This window comes from Eremomyces bilateralis, assembly GCF_010015585.1.
Source record: "Eremomyces bilateralis CBS 781.70 unplaced genomic scaffold P152scaffold_14, whole genome shotgun sequence".
NCBI classification, from domain to species: domain Eukaryota; kingdom Fungi; phylum Ascomycota; class Dothideomycetes; order Eremomycetales; family Eremomycetaceae; genus Eremomyces; species Eremomyces bilateralis.
In genome coordinates this window covers 320,412-340,562 of record NW_022985080.1, presented here as the reverse complement: position 1 = coordinate 340,562, position 20,151 = coordinate 320,412, and the positions used below count along the sequence as shown (strand labels likewise).

Sequence of the window (20,151 nt, the reverse complement as noted above, 5' to 3'; positions counted from 1 at the left end):
AGGCGGCTTCGCGACCATCGACGATCACCGACATCATCACACTTACAGGAACTCTATCGCTTCGGCATTCCGTTGAGAACAGGGCACAAGCGCACGGCCGAACTTACACAAAACACAGAAATATTGGAAACACGTTCGAAGGGTGCCGACTCGCTATTGAAATTGGGAATAGTTATCGGATTTGGTACGTCTACGTTGAGCAACTGAGCGTAGCGTCGATATGGGAAGCGAATGGATGGTTGAGACGACAGCTACTTTGTGCAGTCGACTTATTCCGTGTCTTCAGCTGGCTGCGGATTCGCTATGGAGTTCGGATATTGGGGTTAACGCATGGCATGGTGTCGAGGACGAGGTTCTATATCGATGAGTTTCATGTGCGCGAGATACCAAGTAATAATCTCATTGAAGATAGAATAGTCCACCTCCCTTCCATTCTAATTCATGCTTCCCGATTGCTAAATCATACCGATGTCCGGAATCTCCTCATCTTCAATGCCAGACTGCAGCTGGTCACTTCAGACATTAAGGTAATGGTCGATCCAAAACAACTGGCGTCTCCCATCAACAAAATCGTACACTCCTGCTGTCAACATCCATTTCTATCATGTAAGGTAGATCACCCCGCCCCACTTCCTGCTACTCCACCCCCATCATCCGATCCTTAAATGGACTCCCCATCAAATCCGCAAACCCCATCCCCACCCCTCCCCCCGTCTGCATCACCACCAGCTGCAGATGAACCAACCCCCGGCGTCCCCACCTTCTGCCCCACCCCCCTCTCCCCCTCCGTCAACCCCTCCAACTTCATCAATGCCTCCTCACGCACCGGCGACTGTGACGGTGCCACGCTCACCCCGGCTCCGGCCTCCGCGAACTGCGCCCCTGCCGCCGGCGCGGCGCTGAACCCGACATCGAAGTACTGGAACCCATTGCACGCCCACACGCGCACGTCGCTGTTCATCTCTGCGGCGGTGGTGGCGGCGGAGAGGGCTTCAGCGATGAGGTCGGGGCCGGGGTTAGCGCCGTCTTCGAAGGAGAGGAGGCGCTTGTGGGATTGGTCGGACGCGGGGGTATAGACAACGGGAGAATATGCGGCAGGGGTGTGTGCGGCAGGGGTATATACGGTGGGGGTGTATGTAGCGGAGGTGACGAAGTGCACGTCAAGGTTTCCGTCGATGTCGGCGCTGAGGTCGGCACTGAGGTCGACTTCGAGCCCGCCGTTGGTCATGTCCATGTCGAGGGGAGTGAGGGCGGTAGTGATGTGTGCGTCGTCCATCATGCCGTTGGTGTCGGGCATGCAGATGTTGATATGGCCGCCGGAGAAGTCGATGTGGTTGGATGGGTAGAGGGCGTGGTCAACTATAGAGGTGTCGACCATGCCTTCGGCTTCGGGCATGGTGGACGAGAGGGCGAGGTTGTGCTGGAGGTTTGGTGGTAGTTGCATGGCCATATCCGTAAAGTCGAAGTGTGCCGTGGCAATGAAGGGGTCGGTGTCGTGTTGCAGATCGAATCCAAACCCATTGGCGTTCCCATTCGCATCGATGTCGACGCCCGGAGGAAATATTTCCTGCAACGAGCTCGCCAACTTGCTTTCAGATGACTGCTCTGTCTTAGTCGTTGGCTGTATGATCAAGTCCAAATTGCCCGGCACAACGTGTCTCCATATCGTGAAGCAAGGCTGAGCCATGACGTGCTCGAACTTCCAGCAGATGGCGAGGATGCGCCTCTCCTGGCCACTGTCTCTCGACACCGCCCAGATCTCCTGCACCGCCGAAAGTCGTTTGACCGACTCCGAGACCCGCTGCTCCAAGCTGCGAGCCGCCTCGTCACTGGCAATGGTGCCCGCCGCGCGCTTTTCAGCCGCCTCGCGAAGCACTCGGCCCAGCTTGTACATCCGCTCGGCCCAGAAGACGCTGCCGAAGTAGACGTTGCCCAGGGTCTTGTTGTCCAAGTCGTAAGTAGGCTTGGCTTGGTCGAGCTGGTCGCGGTCCGTCTCCTCTGGCACGTCGGAGATGAGCTTCCCCGAGTCGTAGAAGCGAGTGCGGGCGCGGAAGCCGCCGAAGTAATGGCTGACGTGCTCAGAAATGGAGACGTGCTTGGAGTCGCAGTCGAGGACCATGAAGACGCCGAGTTCGTTCTCGTTGGAGTCGCGGCCGCTGGGGATGGAGTCGGCGGCGAGGCCAATGCGAGCGTTGTTGAAGATAACCTGCGACTGCAGGGATCCGCGCTCCATCTCGGTGGCGAGTGGCGGGAAGTCGAAGCGCAGATGATAGATGTCGTCGAGCCCTATATCGAGCCCTTGGCAATTGCGGGTGGACCGGGTGAAGAGATGAATCTGTTTCTCGCGTTGCTTCACGAACATCTCGAACTTAGTGGGCACGAAGGAGAAATAACCACTGGGATACCGGCAGACCTCCTGGATGTCTTCTGGACGCGGCGGATGGACTGATACCCCGCTGCCAGTGGATGTGGACGACGCACTTGCCGTTCCATTTGGATAGCAGTACTCTGAGCTGATTGCTCGGGTATTATGCGAGAACTGCCTATGTCGATTCATCGACTGAGAAGCAGGTCGGCACCCTCGCCGGCCTGTAGCTGCTTTCGGTGAGTTCGAAAAGTATTTCAGCACTGGAGTGTGTCAGTAATCAGCGCAGCCAGTGACACAACTTAGGGCCAACTCACATCCAGGGTCGACGTCTTTATATTTTTCAAACATCGGCCTCAAAACCTGAATATGACTCGAGACCTTCTTCCGGTCCCGGCTCTCGTTGGTCCATTTCATGATGGCCCAGGCGATGAGCTCATTCCGTCCCATCGCCGGCTCCCCCAGTGCAGGCGACGTCTTCTTGCGGCCCATGGGAGGGTAGAGAATGAGAGCTGGTGAATATTAATAATTACCTATATGAAGTGGTCCTCGCTCAACATACCTTTGCAAAACGCAAGCTCCAAATGTGGTGGCCACACTTTCTCCTTGGACTCATCGTCGTCTATTGGTTGCCGCTTGCGGTACTGCTGGTATCCGGGGCATCGCTCCCATCTTTTCATCAAGTTGCGAGCCACACGTTCGAGAGCAGGATCTTCGGCCGACGGTAGTGAAGTATGGCCACGTCTGTGTCCTAGGTGGCGGCCTTGGTAGGCCTTGGACGGTGTGCGGAGGTCATGGCCATTGGGGAGACGGACCCTATTGTAGAGACTGCTATGAGTCGGAGTCTCAAGCCTGACGTCTTGAGTGATGGGAGTAACGACTGAAATGCCATCAGGGTAGGGACTTGCAACATGATGACTCGACCCCAGGTGTCGATAGAGGTAATTGTTCATTCGATGAATGTCAAACGATATGTCAAGGTCCGATGATGGGACAACCATGCCATCGGGGTGGGATTCATGTCCCGCCTGAAGGTCCACCATATTGTCAATGGAAGTGAGTAGTTAGATTCCAGACTTTACAGCATTGCATACCAGGACAATGGAGCAAGAATGCTTCAGCGGGCTGGGAATTATTAAGGATTGTAAATGGCTTGGTCAACGGTCAAACAGGAATGACTTTCGAGCTGCAAAAGAATGATGGAAGGAAACGACAGACAAGAGAGTATAAGAGTGAATCAGTGAACAACAGTGGTTATACGGAAATCCTCCAGATCAGCGGGGTGACACCATCAAATGAGTTACTTCTATCGCTTACACGAGGTAGCTAGGGATCTTCGAGTGAGCAGAACTACAGAAGGCACACCTTATCCTACACTTGGGTCGCTTCGTACAGAGGGTTGTGAAGCCTTCATCGTCGTCGGTGAGGAGTATGGAATGCCAAAGGCATTGTGGTAAGTAAGGGTAGTCGAGATCGACCCCGAAACGGCTAGCGCCAATTGATCGAGGGGGAGAGGAGGGGTCAGGCGAACGGCAACGACACGAAGGAATGCCACAAGGAACGATAAACACAGCCGTATGGGAGACATTGGGGTCATTTCCATGCTCTTGATTCAAATTGGAATTGCCACCTGGAACCGTCGCTGCGATCGATGTCGACCGCTGCTGCGAAGTTACGAGGGTTGCATCCGAATCGGGGCCAAATGGGACGCCAGACGCGTCGGCACTCCTGGCCTCATTGAGCGATGACGCATGCAGCGATCCGCGAGGGAAGAAGGCATCGTAGAGACAGGTCATATTATTCATTATATGGTCAGTTGCGAGGCCTTGGGCTGCAGCCCTGAAGAGATGCGACCGCTCAAGCTAGGGCGGGAAGCAAGGGAGCCGGCAGGTTGGCTGCAACCGACTTTGTCCGACCATATTTTCCACCCTTTTCCAACCGCTTCCAACCTTTCCAACCACCCCACGCTGGCGAACATACAAGTAGGAGATTACACCCGCTGACTCGGTAGTTCCCGGTGGTTTCTGTACCTCCGCAAATCTGCAGGAACACGCCGGTGCATCTGCCGCCGGGGACCTCACACGCCATCGCGCATGCGAGTGTCGCAGAACAAACGAACACTCATCGCCCGTACGACCACACTGACCCCCCTCAGCCCTCGTCGTCCTCCTCCTCTCCCCCACCGACGGTGAACTTCGACCTCCCTGCGCTGGTTAATTTCCGAAGCGCGACCTTGCTCGCCTGCTCCCCGACCTTCTTCTGCATCCGCTCGAGCTCTGCCTCCGGGTCGTCCAGTTCCTGGGTCGCGAAGTCGAGCACGAGTCGCCGGCCGAGCAGATGGGTGTTGCGCAGGGCCTCCATCGCGCTCGTCGCCTCGCGCGGCGTGGTGAATTCGGCGAACGCGAACCCGCGGCTGGTATTGTCGAATTTCTTGGGCACGCGGACGGAGCGGAGCTGGCCGTAGGTGGCGAACAGCGTGCGGATGTCCTTCTTGCTCGCTTCGAACGGCAGGTTCTTGACGATAATCTTCGTCTTGTTGTTCGCCGCTTTCTTGGCGGCGTCTTCCTTACGCCGTTCCTCTGCAGCATCGACACCGCGGTGAGAGGCCTTGATGACGAGATTGTGTCCATCTAGCTTGTATGCATCCATGGCAGCCTGAGCCGCTTGCGCCTGTGCCTTTGTTCGAAATTCCAAGAAACCAAAACCCATGCTCAGTGGGACTTCAGGTCGCTTGGTATTCTGCTTCATTTTCACTTTGGCGGACAAGAAACCGTCCAAAGGTCTGAAGACCTCCGCCAGCCCCTCAGACGTTGTGGAGAAGTCCAGATTGCCAACAAATAATGTAGACGTATCCACGAGCTTAGCGTCATCTGGCTCAAGTAAGTCTGTCGTGGAGACCTTCTGCTGCGTACCTGCATCCGGAAGGCCAGCTTTGCTGACCAGCGCTGTGCTCCCTTGCTTGGCAAAGAGCTCCTTCGGTGCCCTCTCCAGGAATAATAGGGAGTTCCCAACTTTCCGATATGCAAGTGCGGCAAAGGCGTTCTTAGCTTGATCCGGTCTCTCAAACTCGGCGATGGCTATCGTCCCGGATGGAGGCATGAGGAACCGCGTGACCGTACCGAACTCCTCCAACATCTTCCTCAAGGTGTCTCCCTTGGTTCCATAGTCGAAATTCTTGACTAGGATTCCTGTCTGGCCTTTCGCCTTGCTTTTGAAGGCTTCCAGATCGACACCATTGTCCGCGAAATATTTCTTTGTGTCCTGGATTACATGGGTCTCAGCCAATGCTTGCTTCACTGCAGCGTCTGAAGATGTTGGGTCAAGCAGCTCTCCCTTTGTGACGCCAAGACGTGCAGCAGTGGAATCCATCACAGCATCGACATTCATATAGAGGGAATTCCAATTGAACGTTTGTGATGCTGCTTGAGACTTCCTCTGAATTTGCTTTTGTTTCTTGATGGGAAGCTTGGATATTTCGAACTCGTCGAGTTTGGTATCTTTTCGTGGAGCCGCCGGTAGGATATGAAGGATGCGACCTTGGAAGATAGTCCGATCGAGCGTTTGATATGCCTCAACCGCGCTCTCTGGGTTTGAGAACTGCGCATATCCGAGACCTTTCGATGAGCCGGTGTTATTGTCCACCGGAACATGGACCTATGTGTGATTAGCCGATGGTGTACCCTCAATTGCTCAACAACAGTGAGTAAAATAGTTTCGATCAGGTGGAGGAATCTACTAAAATTCTCCAAGATAAATAATCATATGCTTTGCATAAGTTGTCCCTATCAAGGCTTCATCATTCGAAGGGAGGGGAGAAAAGAAAAAAAGTTCAACGTACCTCTTGACAATGGTTGAACTGTTGGAACAGTTGCTCCAAGTCTTCGTCCATGGTCGCATACGACAGGTTGCGAATGAACAATCTGCCGCTCTTGCGTATTGACTCAACGTTTGGGTCGTCCACGTTGTCATCAGCATATTGTTCTTCCTCCATTTCATGGTCTTCCGGCACCTCGGCCGTTTCTGGCGCTGGTACTGGTGCTGCATGATCGTTCGACTCTTGAGGACTGTCTTTCCGAACCGGATCAACCTTCTCCTCATCATCGGCAAAGTCAAGCACTCTGTTTGTCCGCGACCGCAGCCAGTCCAAGTCCGAGACAGGACCAGCCTCAACGGGAGGCGGCCCCAAGTCATCGTCATCTTGGGTGGGTGAAGGCTGCTCAGAATCTGGTACGAGGACCTTTTCCGGTATCTGTGGCGGCTCTGGTGGTAGCGGGGTTGACTTAGGAGGCTCCGGGATTCTCGGCGGGAGGGGTAGTGTTTGATACTCGCCATCGTCAAGGCCATTATCCTCTACCACGGGGACCTCGACTTCAGCGGTATCTTGCCCCTCTCCCGCAGCCATCCCATTCTCCCACGCTTTACCCTTCCTATTGCTCATCACCTCCAGATACTCCTTCAACTTCGGGTCCTGCTGGATCTTCTCCTCCAGCTCATGCTTATGCTTCTTCACTGGCCCATTCGAGGCGGCAGCAGCTTCGCGGTCCTCTCGCTTCCGCTTCAACCGCACTTCCTTCACATGTTCGAGGTTGCCATCTCCGACCGTGCGTGCTAGTTCCACTGCTATCCGAGTGGTGCGGATGAAGGTCTTGTTGAAGTACTTGACCGCTGATGCGGCGTCTTCAGGGGTCTTGTACCCGATGAAGCCGATGCGTCGGTGTGGCAACACCTTCGCATCGGTGATGGTGACCTTTCGGCCATTTTGTGAGGAGAAATGGGTTCGGAAGCCGTCAACCGTAATATTAGGGGGAAGATTGTGGACGAAGACGCGAGAGGAGGAGTCGAAGTTTGCCATTGTGGGTTTGGGGTGCCAAGGCTTGAGAGGTTCGCGTAGCGGTTATGATGTGATGGTTGTGAATTGCATGCTGCAAAGAGGAGTCCAGGGATCCTCTAGGTATCTCACAGTTATGCTATCGTGGAGCGAATGTGGGAGAACTGGATTTTAATGAATATAATTTGATATGTTAACTTTTACTTCTGGCGAGCTGTCGAAATTTTCATTTTATGAACGAACCTGACGCGCCGATTTTGGGGTCAGGTGCAGGGTCCAGCTTGTTGCCTCAGGCACTTAGGCGTCCCGCACTCAACGGCCGGGATTGATTCGGTTCGCGCTTCAACGGTTGCGGCCCGTGGACGACGCGCTGCTGCAGGAGGCAGCTTTCATCACAGCAACAATATCCCTGACAGGATGCACTGCTTCCTCCATCTGATCAAAATCTCCTTATCCTCTTCTGAGCCGTCCACTGTACTTAATTTCCAATTTCCCGTTGCGTCCCCGTGATTGTTTATGACTGATTCAATCGTCCTTGGACCCTGACATCGCGAGAGAGCATCCGAGCATCGCCTTGATATCCCGCCATCATGACGACCTCGTCCACCGAGAAGCTGGTAGAGAGCACGGAGAAGTTGGAGGGTAAGAAATCTTGGGGATGGCGGCTGGTGAACGAAGGAAAGGCTAACCGTGTCCCACAGCCCAGATAAAGGCGGCAGATATGGTGCGAGGCGGTCGGGAGAGATAGGTCTCCGTTGCCTTCGTCTAACGTTCCGCAGAACCCAGACATGATTCAGGAATCAATTGAAATCGGTTCGTGGCTCCCCACTTGATGTCTCCCATGTTCTAGTAACATTTTCGATCCCCCATGGATCGTGGGAAGGAATATTCGGGGTGCTCTCGGAGTTTGGCTTGGCATATCAGAACTGACTCGATGTCACGAGCAGCGCAAGAAGCAATGTCCAAACACACCGTCGAGAAGGTAATTCGTTGTTGATTGAAGAGAAATATCCACTTGGCTAATCTCGAATTAGGATATTGCCATGTATATCAAGAAAGAGGTAGCGCGTTGTGCATGAGAAATATCGGACGACAGCGCTGATGCATGGTGCAGTTCGACAGCCGAAAGGGGGCGACCTGGCATTGCGTAGTTGGGCGCAACTTTGGTAGCTTTGTCACTCACGGTACGTGAATCCTCAGTGAATTGCTTTTGACTCCCTTCTCGTTCACGGGCATACTGGCAACACGCCTAACGATCTCCAGAGACAAAGCACTTCATCTACTTCTACCTTGGGCATTGTGCGATTCTGCTCTTCAAGACCCAGTAAGCGAACATGGGACGACGCGGAGCTACCGCATGCGCTCATGATTTACGCTGCTGGAACGGAGTTTGCAAAGGCATTGGAAGAACGCATTTGAAAGAACGCCTTCATGGTCATCCTTGCTGGTGGGAGTGCGAGTACTTATACATACCTGCCCCGTTTAGGCCTTCGGTTCCTTGAGCGAATTGCAATTGGATATCGCTACATACCCGGACAATGCTGGGTCCTATATACTCTTATCAAATTTGAATCGATCGGTAATAGGGGCTGGTACTTTCTTGATCAAATGGAGGGCCGTACGTTGAAGTCGAAATCTCTCCGCAGTCATATATCAGGCCCATCGCTTCACACCCCGTGTCAATCCGCTGCAAATTCGCCGAATCGAACTCCGAATGGACTGGTAGAGCCCCAATATCAAGCATATCGTCACTAATCAAGCCAACAATAGGTGTGATATTATATGGGAATGGACCGTGACTCTATACCAGGAGCAGTGTCTACGCCACCCACCGTTTTAATATTCCCCGGTCCTGGGCCTCTCCCCACGTCCCGGCACCGGTAAACCCGGTGGTTGTGCCCACCGATCGTCGTCATCCACCACCCACCCGACTCCCATTTCGGTCGCCAAGCTCCGAAGCTCCTGGGCAGACCGCCTGACACCTCCACGTCTTCTGACAATCACAATCACCACCCGAAGCTTAAGTGAGGTGCCACAGCGAAATCTGTGAATTAGGGAGGCTGTCTGCAGCGTCGCGGAGGACATCCCGGCGGTTCATCTGACAAAGGAGGGACGGCGGAGCCAGGAGCCGGTCAGATATTGTTTTCCAAGACATCCCAGGCAGCTGGTCATTCGAGCGAAACGACGTATAATAATTGAATATCGCCCATTCCTCCCTTGCCTTTGTTTCGTCATTTGCATCTTTCGACAACAAAGATCGTGCTTCCTAACTTCCTGAAACCTAGCTCCATACATATTTCTCCCTCTGTATTAAAACTATTCGATCCCGATATACTGGTAGCGACCGCACGGTGCATCGTTCCCTCCATCCTTTGAGGCCTTGACATCGTGAACGACGTTCAGGCTCCTGCTCACCACATTCACTCCACACCTTGCCTCTATCAACCGAACCTCCCAATCTCTTTTCCGCGCATCCAAACCCCTCAACACGAACCACCTTCATCATGGTGTTCTTCTTCTTCACATGCGGTAAGTCCCCTCCCCTCCCCTCCCCTCCCCGACAACGCGCGTCATGCAACGCTCGTTTTCCCACCGCAATGAAGTCCAGGTCGCGGATCGGATCTTGCGCCATAGCGCGGCGCCACCGTACATCGCGGCCGGGGCGCTGGCACCGCGGACCTCTTCGATGTGTGGTGCGGCGCGATGGTTCGCATGATTTAATAATTCGCGCGCATTGGATTCTGAAAAATAGCGAAAAGCTGACGATTCGACGCAATAGGAACGCATAGTACGTCATCCCATATCATTCTCCCTCCTCCGAGCTCCTTAATATATCCCCCAACCCACGTTGTATTCCCTCCTTCGTATATCCCGGGGCGCGAACAAAACGATATGGGTTATGCGTTACGGGTTTACGATTGAGGACGAACAAGACTAACCGCCCGCAACAGCGTTCACCAACCCGCTCAAAGGCTACGAAAACGTGACTGTGCAATGCCAGAACTGCGGTAACATCAGCGCGCATCCCTACAGCCGATGGTATGTCTTCTCTCCCCCTTCCCTCCCACCCTCCCACCTTGCCAGTTCGCAAAGCTAACCAAGCTCCGTACAGGGAATGGTTCACCTTCTGCTTCGTTCCGATCATCCCCTTCTCGCTGAAGCCGTGGAAGGAGATTGGCTGCCACATTTGCAACTTTTACCAGGACATCAAGTATCGGCCGGACGTGATGAATGGGCATGGCGTGGCGGGGGCCGGACATGTCCCGGGACAGATGCCTGCGCAAGGAGGGCAGCCGCAGTATAAGTGAGGGGGGGATGGGGGCGGAGGATGGTTCGGTGGGCGCGCGGGATGATTACTTGAGGGGGAGAGAGCGCGATGACTGAGACACGAGGCGCGGGTGTCGATCGCGGGGTCACTCGGATGGATGTTCACCGCGACGAAGGGATTGGGATTTGCATCTCCGGCGTTTGGTGGGTACTGGGTCATTCGATTTCATTCTCTTTGTAAAATGAAGGAAGGGGAGGATGAGTTCGCCAATGACGAACTGGATACCTGTACTTTCACTCGGTATGGGGATGTGGGCTAGGTAGTTGTATAGGACACCTATGGACCTTCTTACTGGCGTCACGTCAGGCACTCGATCTGATCTAGGGTTCTGGTAGGGATCGTGGAATTCAGTCCGGGAGACCGTGGCAAGCACGCTTGATACTATAGTAGGATTTACCTGGATGTTGCAGCCGGCATCGTGCTCCTATTGCCGTTAGGGAGTCTTCTGCTCCTCCGTCTCCAGTGCCAATCCCCGCCATCCAGGGTATCCGACTCCAGACAGGATGGGCCCCACAACACACAACACGCCCAATGCCGTAACAGTTTGAGAGACACTCATAAAGTCATGATACGCACCGACATCGTGGGACTGGCAACAGCACTCCGGATACACCCCAACCGCGTCGTTCGTTGAGGGGAGAACCAGGATGGGGCCCCAAAACGATGGCCAGTCGGGATGACGGGATATCAAATTGCAGAGCTTGGGTTGTTAATTGTTTGCACCGCCGCCAGGGTGTCAAACGGGTGGGTTGCACCGTAGAGATGGGGCTCCCAACCGTGCGACTCGAGTGTTGCGGTTGTTTGGTGTGTCGGCTTTGGAGGACCCAGCAGGCGCTCGACGCTAAGGGGATGGGTGTGGTGGGTGGAAGATCTCGGAGGATTCGTCGGGCTGGGGGACTGGATGACGCGATAGGAATTAGGATGGTAGATCGAATTTGTGGCTCGCGGGGCGGGGGTGGGCGGCGAAGGGCGGAAGATTTGGGCGGGACCGCGGGAGGGATTTGGGCAGGCGCACGGTGGGGATGGACTGCTGTATCTGGGGTGGTGTTGCGGACCTGGAGGTAGTAGGGCCGAGTGAATCCTCCCACTATTACTTCGAAAGGTTGAAATGAGCAGTCGAGGATTTCAATCGCAATATCACGATTATAATGGCATCTCGGGAGGGACAAGATTTATATTCAATCTGATATCCGAGTCAAACAGAATCGTAAACATAAACCAACTGGTGAAGGGAGCCCAAGATGGCTGTGGAGGGAGGAACACACCGGAACTGCCCGGCGTTTGGTAAAAAGCACGCCTGGCCTGCAGTAAGCCTGTCCTCGGGCGGAAATGCCAGTGATAGACGCATCCTCTATCTATGGATCAGTTGTCAAGACTCTCCAGGGAATTAATACACTATTCAGTCTGCAGTCTTATCGTTAATAGGCGAGGCACGTTGTGAAGAGTTGACCGGTCATTTTAGCAGACAGCAGTAGTGCCGCCAGGCAGGCAGTCCCATCACCCACGATCAAGGAGCCAGTAGCCTGGGAGGGCAAAATACAGATGCTGCGGCAGAAGAGCGTCTGAGACTCTGAGTGCAGCGGATCAGCGGTTGCAAAGGCCCACTGGCATCTAGGCCCTCTGTTAATATGTGAACGGGCTAAGGGGCACCAATGCGGCCGAAAACGCCGGCTGTCGGCAGCTACACGTCTCGGTGCCCTGTCGGCTAGCACTGCACTACCCAATCAGCAGCTAAGATGGGGTCGATATTGGCTGCACTCGGCTGCAGAGTTTGCTGGTGGGGACTAGGGTGTGCCGATGGATAGGCTTGCTGACCCGGCTTAATGACTGCAGATTAGACCGGGGGGCTTGATTGGCGGCGCCCAGCGGCCAAATTCTCCTGCTGGTGGTGGTGGGTAAGAGTTGGAAAGAGAGCTGAACTTTGAAGGTTCGTGGCACACACGTATCAATTATCAAACGTATCACTACCAGAGTTGTGCGAGATGATGAAGGGGAGACGGAGCAGAGTCGCTGGCGGATGCTGCATACGTACCACCCCGGCACTCACGCGCAGCTGCATGTCCTGGGTAACATACTGCCGTCTGCCAGAGTCCCAGAGCGGATTCAGTGTCTCAACAGATTTCCCATCCTTGCGATGAGACGGAATAAATAGTGTCTGCAACAACTGAGAGCGGACGCCCAAGGGTGTCATCCGTCCGTTGAAACTGGCTGCAAGTTGCTAGACAGCCCGGCGAAAAGTGGAGAGAGACCGCCGGCATCGCAGCTTCATTCAGTTGGAGACACCACGACGCCGTCAATCCAGTGCAGCCACTGAATAGCAACGGGCGAAAGAGACGCAGAGAACGATAGAGCACACATTGGTTGACGCTAACCGCCCCGTTTTCTGCCACATTGCCTGGCCGATGTACTGCGAACTGAGGAGCGGGACTGCAGAGGAGACACGAATAGAAACAAGTAATATTGGACAACAAGGCTCCAGGCCCTCCCCTGTGGTGCTGGCCATCTGTTGGCTTAGAAGCTCCCTATCACCCACCACCAGTCGGCCATCAAGTATCACTCCGGCTCATCACCCAGCAGCGCTCATAACGTCAGTACCCAGCACTCAGCACCCCGCAGCTGTAGTCCATTAGGCATCACTCATCAGGCCATCACCCACACCCAGACCCCTCGCCATCAGCCCGCGCCATCAACCAGCAGCCACGTGAGCAGCCTAGTATCCCCCGCTTCACACACCCACCCACCGAAACACACCCACCCAAAACACAACGCGCCCACTCACACACACCAGTTCCAGGCTCGTCCACCCCCAAATTTCCCATAAAGTGCCGCCGTCACCCGCCCACCACCCATCCTCCCATTTTCTTCTTTTTCATCCTCCCTCATCGGCTCCCGCCTCTCCCATTCCTCACATCCGCACTGCCTCTAAACCGGCACTCACCCACCGTTCGCACACAACACGGTAAGCTCTTTCGTGCACACTCTTCTTACTTGATCCGTGTCTTATGAGTCGTCCGTTGAACATCATCATCTAACTATCTTATCACAACAGCTGAACCTCACTGCCCCGTCACCGCACTTCGCGCTTGAACCTGCACCGTCGCCATCATGACGAAGCCAAAGGCCTCCGCCGAGAAGCCACAACAGGTGCCCATGGTGATGCTGTCGCGCGACGACTACACCAAATTCAAGAACTCAGTACGTATTATCAATGTCTCATAACTCAATCGCGGCAGTGACTCCAATCAACACGTCCTTTTTTTCCACGTGTTTTTTTCCTCCCATCGCGTCTCTCATCACTCATCATGCTCCAAAACATCCCCGGCTTGGGGTACCGGTCGCCTGCACACGCCGAGCACGTTGTGTCAACAACCAAAACATAGGTGTCCAAGTCAGCACAGCGGCGTCTCGTTTGTTGTTTATCGCATATTCCTTTCGAAAGAGTAGTCCACTTGTTCTGTTCGTTCAATCCTACATCCCAATCTTCCCATATTTATTTTGTCTCTAAATTCAACGTTCCTCCTCTCTTTCATTCATCGTTGCTATGTCCTGTACAATGCAGTATCCTCAGCAGCTTCCTTCCCCAACTCCATGCTCAGACTCCCGAGCTTTATCTCACCCTGAAACCACCCTGCCTGCATACAACATGCTTATTGAGTCTTGCTATGCCCTCTCTTCCAACATCCCACTAACCCCCAATCCAGGTCGTCACTGGACTCACCGAACTCCAAACCACCATCGACCACTACATCAGCGGTCTCCAAGCCATCCACGGCGCCACCGGCGACCTCCTGAAGGCCTACATCAACCACACCAACGCCCAACTCGGCGGCCACCCCGCCAGCGCCTCCGACCTCCCCCTCCCGGACTTCCTCAACAGCGCCGCCATCCGCGCCGTCGACCACTCCGTCGTGGACGGCGTCGCCGGTGTCAAGCCCAAGCGCAAGCGTGAGAAGAAGATTCGTGACCCCAACGCCCCCCGTCGTCCTAGCACCGCGTACTTCCTGTTCAGCGAGCATGCACGCCCGACCATCCGCAAAGACTTTGCCGATGCGGGCAAGGAGATCAAGCCGGCGGAAGTGAACGAAGAGGCATTGCGACGCTGGCGTATCCTGCCTGAGTCGGAGAAGGATGTACGTTCTTAATCCCCCCAATCCATCCGTCGATCATGCAGTTCATCCATGTTCTCTTGCTAACTATTTTTCAGGGCTGGAAGGCAATGTACCGTCAAAATTGGGAGAAATACGTCGCCGACCTCCGCGAATACAACGCATCCATCGGCAATCCCATCGACGAAATCCCCAGCGTCGTCGCCCCCGACGCCGACGAAGCCGACGCGGAAGCCGACGACGATGAAGACGCTACTGCCGCCACCGCCATTGCGGAAGCCACTGATGAAGCCTCCGAAGCCTCCGAAGATGAAGCCCCCGCCCCGCCCCCCAAGACCGGCCGCGGCAAGGGCCGCGCAGCCAAAGTGTCCGCCCCCACCCCGCTCGTCGCCACCCCCGGCGTGAAGGTGTCAGCGGTCCCTCTCCCCACGGCGGCGGCGACCCCCGGCAGTGAGAAGAAGAAGCGGAAGGCGGCGGATAAGCCGGCGGTGGAGAAGGAGGAGCCGCGGAAGAAGAAGACGCGGAAGAGTAAAGGGGCGGAGGAGGAGCAATTGCAGGCGGCGGCGGCGGCGTCGGGGACGCCGGCGGAGAAGAAGCGGAGGAAGAAGGCGTAGATAGATGATTTCGTGGTGTTGGGGTTTTTTCTTGTTTTAAGATTGGGTTGGGAGGAAATGTCCCTCGGAGTGTTTGGTTCCATGGATTGCTTCCTGATATGATCGGGATGCGATGTGACGTGATGCGATGATCAGCGCTACGGGATGCTTTCCGACCAAACACTCATGTCCGTCCTTCGGATTCTTCTCACAGGCATTGATGGATGGATGGGTGTATGAATGGGTTCTTCGGATTCTGTATTTCTATCATCGATCCGTTGGGAACGAATGGTTCTCTACATTAAATAAACAATTCGTGATCTGTGGTTCTCTGCGAGCTGGAGAATGGGACTTATCAATACAAGCTTTTCGGTTCATTACACATTGCAAAGTAGGCGATGCGTCCGGATATCCCTGGTATCTAATGTCTATCGTGATGGTATATTTCTCCTCCTTCCCAAAGCGCCCTACCTCTTCCTCTCCCTCACCTTCCATTTCACCCCATCCCGATTCACCCCGCCCACCGCATTCCCCATCCGCGCCCGCTGCATACCCACCTCCCGCTCCGCCGCCGCCAGCTCCCGCTCCCGCGCCCGCAGCCCGCGCACCCGCGCCTCCAGCACCTGCTGCGCGTGGAACCGCTTCTTGCGGTCGCGCTGCGCGGATTTGAGGGATGTGGCGGCGGCGAGGGCGGCGGTGCGGGAGGGAAGGGAGGGGGAGGGGGGGAGGGGGTCATTTTCGGAGGCGTCGGAGGCATCGTCGTCAAGCTGCTGCTCTACACCATCTTCGGCGTCGGCTTCTTCTTCGTCTTCTGCCTGCAGCTTGGGCCCCCCCTCTTTCCGCCTCCGATTCCACGCCCGCCCCACACTCTCCTCCTCCACCCCAAACCACTCCCCCACATCCAACCCCTCCTGCTCCCCGCTCCCCTCCACAAACGCCGTATGCTTCCCCCCCTTCCCTTCCCCACCCACCACCCGAGCCCCCTCCTTCCCCAATACTATACTACCCCCCTCTAACCGTTCCCGCTCCCGCCTTACTTTCCCCAACATCACCCGCAGATACCCCGCGTCCTGTGTCTTCAGCAACCGCACCACGTCCTGGCTCAGCGACTCCCCCGATTTGCGATCTGCGATTTTGACGCCCTTGTGCGTGTGCGCGTTGACCATAGAGAAGGCGAATTCGTCGGGGTTGCGCTCGCTGGCTTTGGCACGGAGGTGGCGGAGGTGGGTTTTTTTGGCGGCGAAGGCTTTGGCGCGGAGGGTGTAGTCCTAGAGAGTTAGAGGAGGGGGGTGGGTTGACGGGTGGGAGGGGGAAGTACTTTGTGTTTCTCGAGGAGGCCCCATTTCGCACGTTCTTGCGGTTGGGCACGCTCTTGGTGGTTGCGCCGGTGGACGGCGTTGCGCATGGTGGACATGGTGGGTGGTATGTCGTGTGGACGGTTTTAAATGGGGGGATCGGAGGTTGTTATCAGGATTTTTGAGGTATAATTGGAGGTCCAAGGGTGAGTGGACGTTGTAAGAGTTTAAAGTGCTATTTATGTTTATAGGTATTTCCGTACGATTCACAGATCTCGATATCAGAAATATTTCGTGGAAATGTTTCAATTTTGCCAAGATTTATGTGATGCCTGAGGTGTCACTTGGAGGCTTCAGTCAGATCATTTTGTTCTGCTTCCAGTCAGCTTCACGAAATTAGGCACCATTTTATTGCAGTCACGTGCAGAACTTCAACGTCAATCGACTTTCTGTTGCTATTTCATCATTCAACTCCCAACCATATTTGCCTACGGCATTAATTAATGGATACTATTAAATCGCAAGGTGTATGCTATGGTAATACCCTCAATTGATAGAAATCCTCATCAAGAATGGTTCTGGTATCCGAGTGACTGCTCACCTGTAATTGATCGTCTCTTGTCTCCGTCCCTTTGTTCACGCATCCCGTTTCCAAGTTCATTTGATATCGCCAAAGTTCTCGTTTTTATGTTCTAGTCTTATTAATATTCTGCTCTCTCAATTTTGTCCCCACTATCTTAATGCTTTGGAAAATCGATTCGCTTCCACGTGCTGCGAATCCTATTCGTAGAACAATGCAATCAAGCGTGAACAAAGAACTCGACGATGCGCGCACTCATTGGGCTGGCTTTCGGAGCCGCAATGGGTGCATTTCGGCCCATCAACAAAAGACAACATACCTATTGTATCATTCGGCGATTCGTGTCCATCGGGGAGATGGTTGCGGCCACATTTAAGGAGCATGTCCGCCGTGTACTCAGTCTCATTTATCATCACCGAGGTCGAGTTCATCTCCCGCTCACCTAGACGCTCTCGAATATCTGAATCATACGCTAAGAGTCGGGACGCAACCCGCTCCCACGCGCAACAATGTCCTCCCTTCCGCCCGTTCCCCTTTCCACGCCAGGGGATGGCGGGGGCTAGGCTCCCAGACCCAATCCCAACGACACGAGTCCCGGAAACAGCGGCAATCCGGGGCCCAACAACAGCGGTGGCATAGCACCCGGCAGAGGAACTGTGCTTACTAACACCATGGGAGCAGCACCCGGCGGCGGCACCGTAGGAGGTGCTCGCAGCACATACCGTGGACCCTGGACCATCGATGACTGGCTGAACCCGCCTGAGGCATGGCTTAGGTCATCTATTGGCGTGCCCACGTCCGCTGGTGGGGGACAACCGATGGAAAATGAGAATCGAAGAGATTCCCTACCTTCTCCACCTCCCCTCGGCCAAGATTTTCCCTCGCACGAATTTTCCCTCCAGGCCAGATCCTCGCTTTAGCCGAGATTTTTCTCTCGCCGTTCTCGCCGACATCTTTCCCTAGGCCTAGATCCTCCCTCTAGCCCTAATTTCCCCTTTATCCGATGTCCTCGGTCTAGATTATATCCTTCCCTAAGCCTAGATCATACACTAGTTCCTCCCCAAGGCCCTCCCCAAGATCCTCTCCAAAGTCCACCCCAAGCTCCTCCCCAAGTTTCTCCTCAAGATCCTCCCACACAGCCCAACCCATCTAAGAGCGGCTGTTACGGCACGATAGCTGGATGCACACAACATACACGTAGCCAAAGATATTCTAGATTAAGCTAAAGAAGAGAACAAGAAAGGGAAGCTTTCTTGTTTACATCGGAGAGTTTGGACTCTGATTTACCCTTAACCTAATCAGGCTTAGGCTCTCAGCCTGAGCCAACCAAGGGTTTCAACCCATAACAGCGGCGATGAGGGTGTGGATCCCCTCCTCTCCTCAGTAGGCGCTGCAAATGGACCTGAAATTAATTTCAGGGGCGATATATCCTTCACTCCGACGGTGTCCATAGTGATCCGCGATATGACAGACGAATCCAGTCGTTCAGGCCAGATTAGGGTTGTTGAAGAAGGGCCAAGTTCAGGAGGGACGATACGAGAGAATGCCATTCAGATAAACTTCCCCACCACCAGTGTAAACACTGGAGGTAGGTCTATCATAAACTTCTGGAAACCATTATCGTTGAATCCAACAGCCTCTATCATTATCGGTGATATGCCAAGCAAATGTGGTTCTCCGGGTCAGAACGGACGTATGGCTGAACAAGCAACAAAGATGTACTCCATCAAAAAGAAATTGAGGATTGTGGACGTCGACCAAACTCAAACCCCTTCAAACAAAGCACGCGAATCAAAGGCAGGTCCTTGACGATGAACATCGAAGAACAAAGGACGTGCTGTTAAGCGGGGAAGCATGTATATGCCCCCCATTTTCGCTCATATACGTTTGTGAGACTAATCTTTCTTCCTAGTGAATCGTCTATTCAAGACCTGACTGTATCATTTAATACATTTGCCGCACGCCAGCCTCCACCGATGGATGAACTGCGGATTGTGGATGCTGTTACGAATGCTGTTAATGACCAAATACGTGGTTTAACAACTAATATCCGCGAGTCTGAGAGCTGAACTTATCGGCATGAACCAGCCATTTCCTTACTGAAGTAAGTCGATCAAGGAATGAAACGCCCCGGCAGTCAGGAAGACGTGTAATCTACTGATTCGCAAGGGCAGGCGAAACTGTCCAAACAAAATAATACCGAAACTAAATGTCGGAGAGTACTCTTCATGCTCTACCAGCAGTTGAATACTGAAATACGACAGATTATAAACAACTGGCCATTATGAGATGGAGTTCTTGAACGAATGTTCGACTAAGCGAAAAATTTACTAACTCCGCTAAGTAATTGTTGATGAGCTTAACGAAGAGATTGGGCCCTTGTCCCATATATTCCCTAGGGAACAGTCGACGAGGAGGCATCTTGCAGGATTCGAGGGCGCATTAGAGAGAAGAGAGCAGTGTATGTATAGCCACGGTGTTTTTCGTTCGTTTAGAGTTTGCGCTGACTCACAAACAGTTCACACTGCTGAAGCGGCCGTATGGCAGCAATCAAGCTTTTGTCTATGTGAGACGCCTGACGAAAGGGATTGGAGAGATCCTCTCATCAACCGAATTTGCGAGAGGTTCCGGAGGGCCGTTTCAGGATATTCGGCAATTCGGCCTGAAGATGCGGAGATTTTCCGCGAGATTTGCTCCATCATGGCTAGCACAGCAACCGATTTTGCACTTGCTTGTCGAAAGTGCGACAGGCAGTATGTATGGGTTCAATCATATGACATTTTCCGCGGGCATTGGCCGGGAGCCCAGAAGTCCACTATCCACACCGAAACCCCGAAGGAAGATGAAGGTCATGGATGATTCATAATCTTCGGGGGACTGGTTGAAGTCGGCCCGGCCGGATCTCCTGACCCCCCCAACGAACCTCATTTACCCTCCACTCATTGTTGAATTGCAGAACAGGTCAGACAGCGTGGGCAGAACTACTGGCCTCAATGACGATGACGAGGATGATGATGAGATACAACCCCTGCCCGGAATGGGAGTGGGGAACCACC

General features: G+C 54.1%; 9 protein-coding genes across 9 annotated transcripts; 3 read left to right on the top strand and 6 right to left on the bottom strand.

The window, feature by feature from the left end:
• Window positions 1-661: 661 nt before the first annotated feature.
• P152DRAFT_474889 (uncharacterized protein) lies at window positions 662-3,408 on the bottom strand (the record flags this gene model as incomplete). Its single annotated transcript, XM_033681364.1, has 3 exons — window positions 662-2,628; window positions 2,683-2,877; window positions 2,928-3,408. The coding sequence occupies 3 exons, from the start codon at window positions 3,406-3,408 to the stop codon at window positions 662-664; spliced, it is 2,643 nt and encodes an 880-aa protein (XP_033532921.1).
• Window positions 3,409-3,478: 70 nt separating this feature from the next.
• Window positions 3,479-4,343, bottom strand: P152DRAFT_68055 (uncharacterized protein). Its single transcript, XM_033683165.1, has one exon. It carries the CDS (start codon window positions 4,168-4,170, stop codon window positions 3,679-3,681), a length of 492 nt encoding a protein of 163 aa, XP_033532920.1. The 5' UTR covers window positions 4,171-4,343; the 3' UTR covers window positions 3,479-3,678.
• A 182-nt stretch (window positions 4,344-4,525) lies between these two features.
• Window positions 4,526-7,202, bottom strand: P152DRAFT_372178 (pre-rRNA processing protein; the record flags this gene model as incomplete). Its single annotated transcript, XM_033675537.1, has 2 exons — window positions 4,526-6,019; window positions 6,204-7,202. Coding segments are annotated over 2 exons (2,493 nt in total), but the record flags the coding sequence as incomplete, so codon positions are not given.
• Window positions 7,203-7,588: 386 nt separating this feature from the next.
• On the top strand, window positions 7,589-8,807 carry P152DRAFT_459691 (uncharacterized protein). The gene is made up of 7 exons (XM_033679737.1): window positions 7,589-7,835; window positions 7,895-7,917; window positions 7,973-8,006; window positions 8,141-8,175; window positions 8,228-8,254; window positions 8,308-8,377; window positions 8,457-8,807. The coding sequence occupies exons 1-7, from the start codon at window positions 7,784-7,786 to the stop codon at window positions 8,519-8,521; spliced, it is 306 nt and encodes a 101-aa protein (XP_033532918.1). The 5' UTR covers window positions 7,589-7,783; the 3' UTR covers window positions 8,522-8,807.
• A 569-nt stretch (window positions 8,808-9,376) lies between these two features.
• On the bottom strand, window positions 9,377-10,245 carry P152DRAFT_67932 (uncharacterized protein). Its single transcript, XM_033683164.1, has one exon. The coding sequence runs from the start codon at window positions 9,988-9,990 to the stop codon at window positions 9,475-9,477; it is 516 nt and encodes a 171-aa protein (XP_033532917.1). The 5' UTR covers window positions 9,991-10,245; the 3' UTR covers window positions 9,377-9,474.
• On the top strand, window positions 10,147-10,447 carry P152DRAFT_376543 (uncharacterized protein; the record flags this gene model as incomplete). Its single annotated transcript, XM_033675630.1, has 2 exons — window positions 10,147-10,232; window positions 10,306-10,447. Coding segments are annotated over 2 exons (228 nt in total), but the record flags the coding sequence as incomplete, so codon positions are not given.
• A 3,170-nt stretch (window positions 10,448-13,617) lies between these two features.
• Window positions 13,618-14,852, top strand: P152DRAFT_459687 (uncharacterized protein). Its single transcript, XM_033679736.1, has 2 exons — window positions 13,618-13,716; window positions 14,223-14,852. The coding sequence occupies exons 1-2, from the start codon at window positions 13,627-13,629 to the stop codon at window positions 14,661-14,663; spliced, it is 531 nt and encodes a 176-aa protein (XP_033532915.1). The 5' UTR covers window positions 13,618-13,626; the 3' UTR covers window positions 14,664-14,852.
• Window positions 14,608-15,444, bottom strand: P152DRAFT_67823 (uncharacterized protein). The gene has a single exon (XM_033683163.1). It carries the CDS (start codon window positions 15,322-15,324, stop codon window positions 14,746-14,748), a length of 579 nt encoding a protein of 192 aa, XP_033532914.1. The 5' UTR covers window positions 15,325-15,444; the 3' UTR covers window positions 14,608-14,745.
• Window positions 15,445-15,687: 243 nt separating this feature from the next.
• P152DRAFT_438399 (U3 small nucleolar RNA-associated protein 11) lies at window positions 15,688-16,777 on the bottom strand (the record flags this gene model as incomplete). The annotated part of the gene is made up of 3 exons (XM_033677606.1): window positions 16,539-16,777; window positions 16,089-16,488; window positions 15,688-16,022 (listed from the first exon to the last, which is right to left on the bottom strand). Exons 1-3 carry the CDS (start codon window positions 16,632-16,634, stop codon window positions 15,688-15,690), a joined length of 831 nt encoding a protein of 276 aa, XP_033532913.1. The 5' UTR covers window positions 16,635-16,777.
• Between the last annotated feature and the right edge of the window lie 3,374 nt (window positions 16,778-20,151).

Excerpts from the sequence above, each read along its gene's own strand:
- P152DRAFT_68055 (XM_033683165.1), bottom strand. The coding sequence starts at position 4,170 with ATGAATAATATGACCTGTCTCTACGATGCCTTCTTCCCTCGCGGATCG.
- P152DRAFT_459691 (XM_033679737.1), top strand. The coding sequence starts at position 7,784 with ATGACGACCTCGTCCACCGAGAAGCTGGTAGAGAGCACGGAGAAGTTG. Across the intron at positions 8,007-8,140 it reads TCAGGAATCAATTGAAATCG|CGCAAGAAGCAATGTCCAAA; the intron begins GTTCGTGGCTCC and ends TGTCACGAGCAG. Across the intron at positions 8,176-8,227 it reads CCAAACACACCGTCGAGAAG|GATATTGCCATGTATATCAA; the intron begins GTAATTCGTTGT and ends ATCTCGAATTAG.
- P152DRAFT_67932 (XM_033683164.1), bottom strand. The coding sequence starts at position 9,990 with ATGACGTACTATGCGTTCCTATTGCGTCGAATCGTCAGCTTTTCGCTA.
- P152DRAFT_459687 (XM_033679736.1), top strand. The coding sequence starts at position 13,627 with ATGACGAAGCCAAAGGCCTCCGCCGAGAAGCCACAACAGGTGCCCATG. Across the intron at positions 13,717-14,222 it reads ACACCAAATTCAAGAACTCA|GTCGTCACTGGACTCACCGA; the intron begins GTACGTATTATC and ends CCCCCAATCCAG.
- P152DRAFT_67823 (XM_033683163.1), bottom strand. The coding sequence starts at position 15,324 with ATGGAACCAAACACTCCGAGGGACATTTCCTCCCAACCCAATCTTAAA.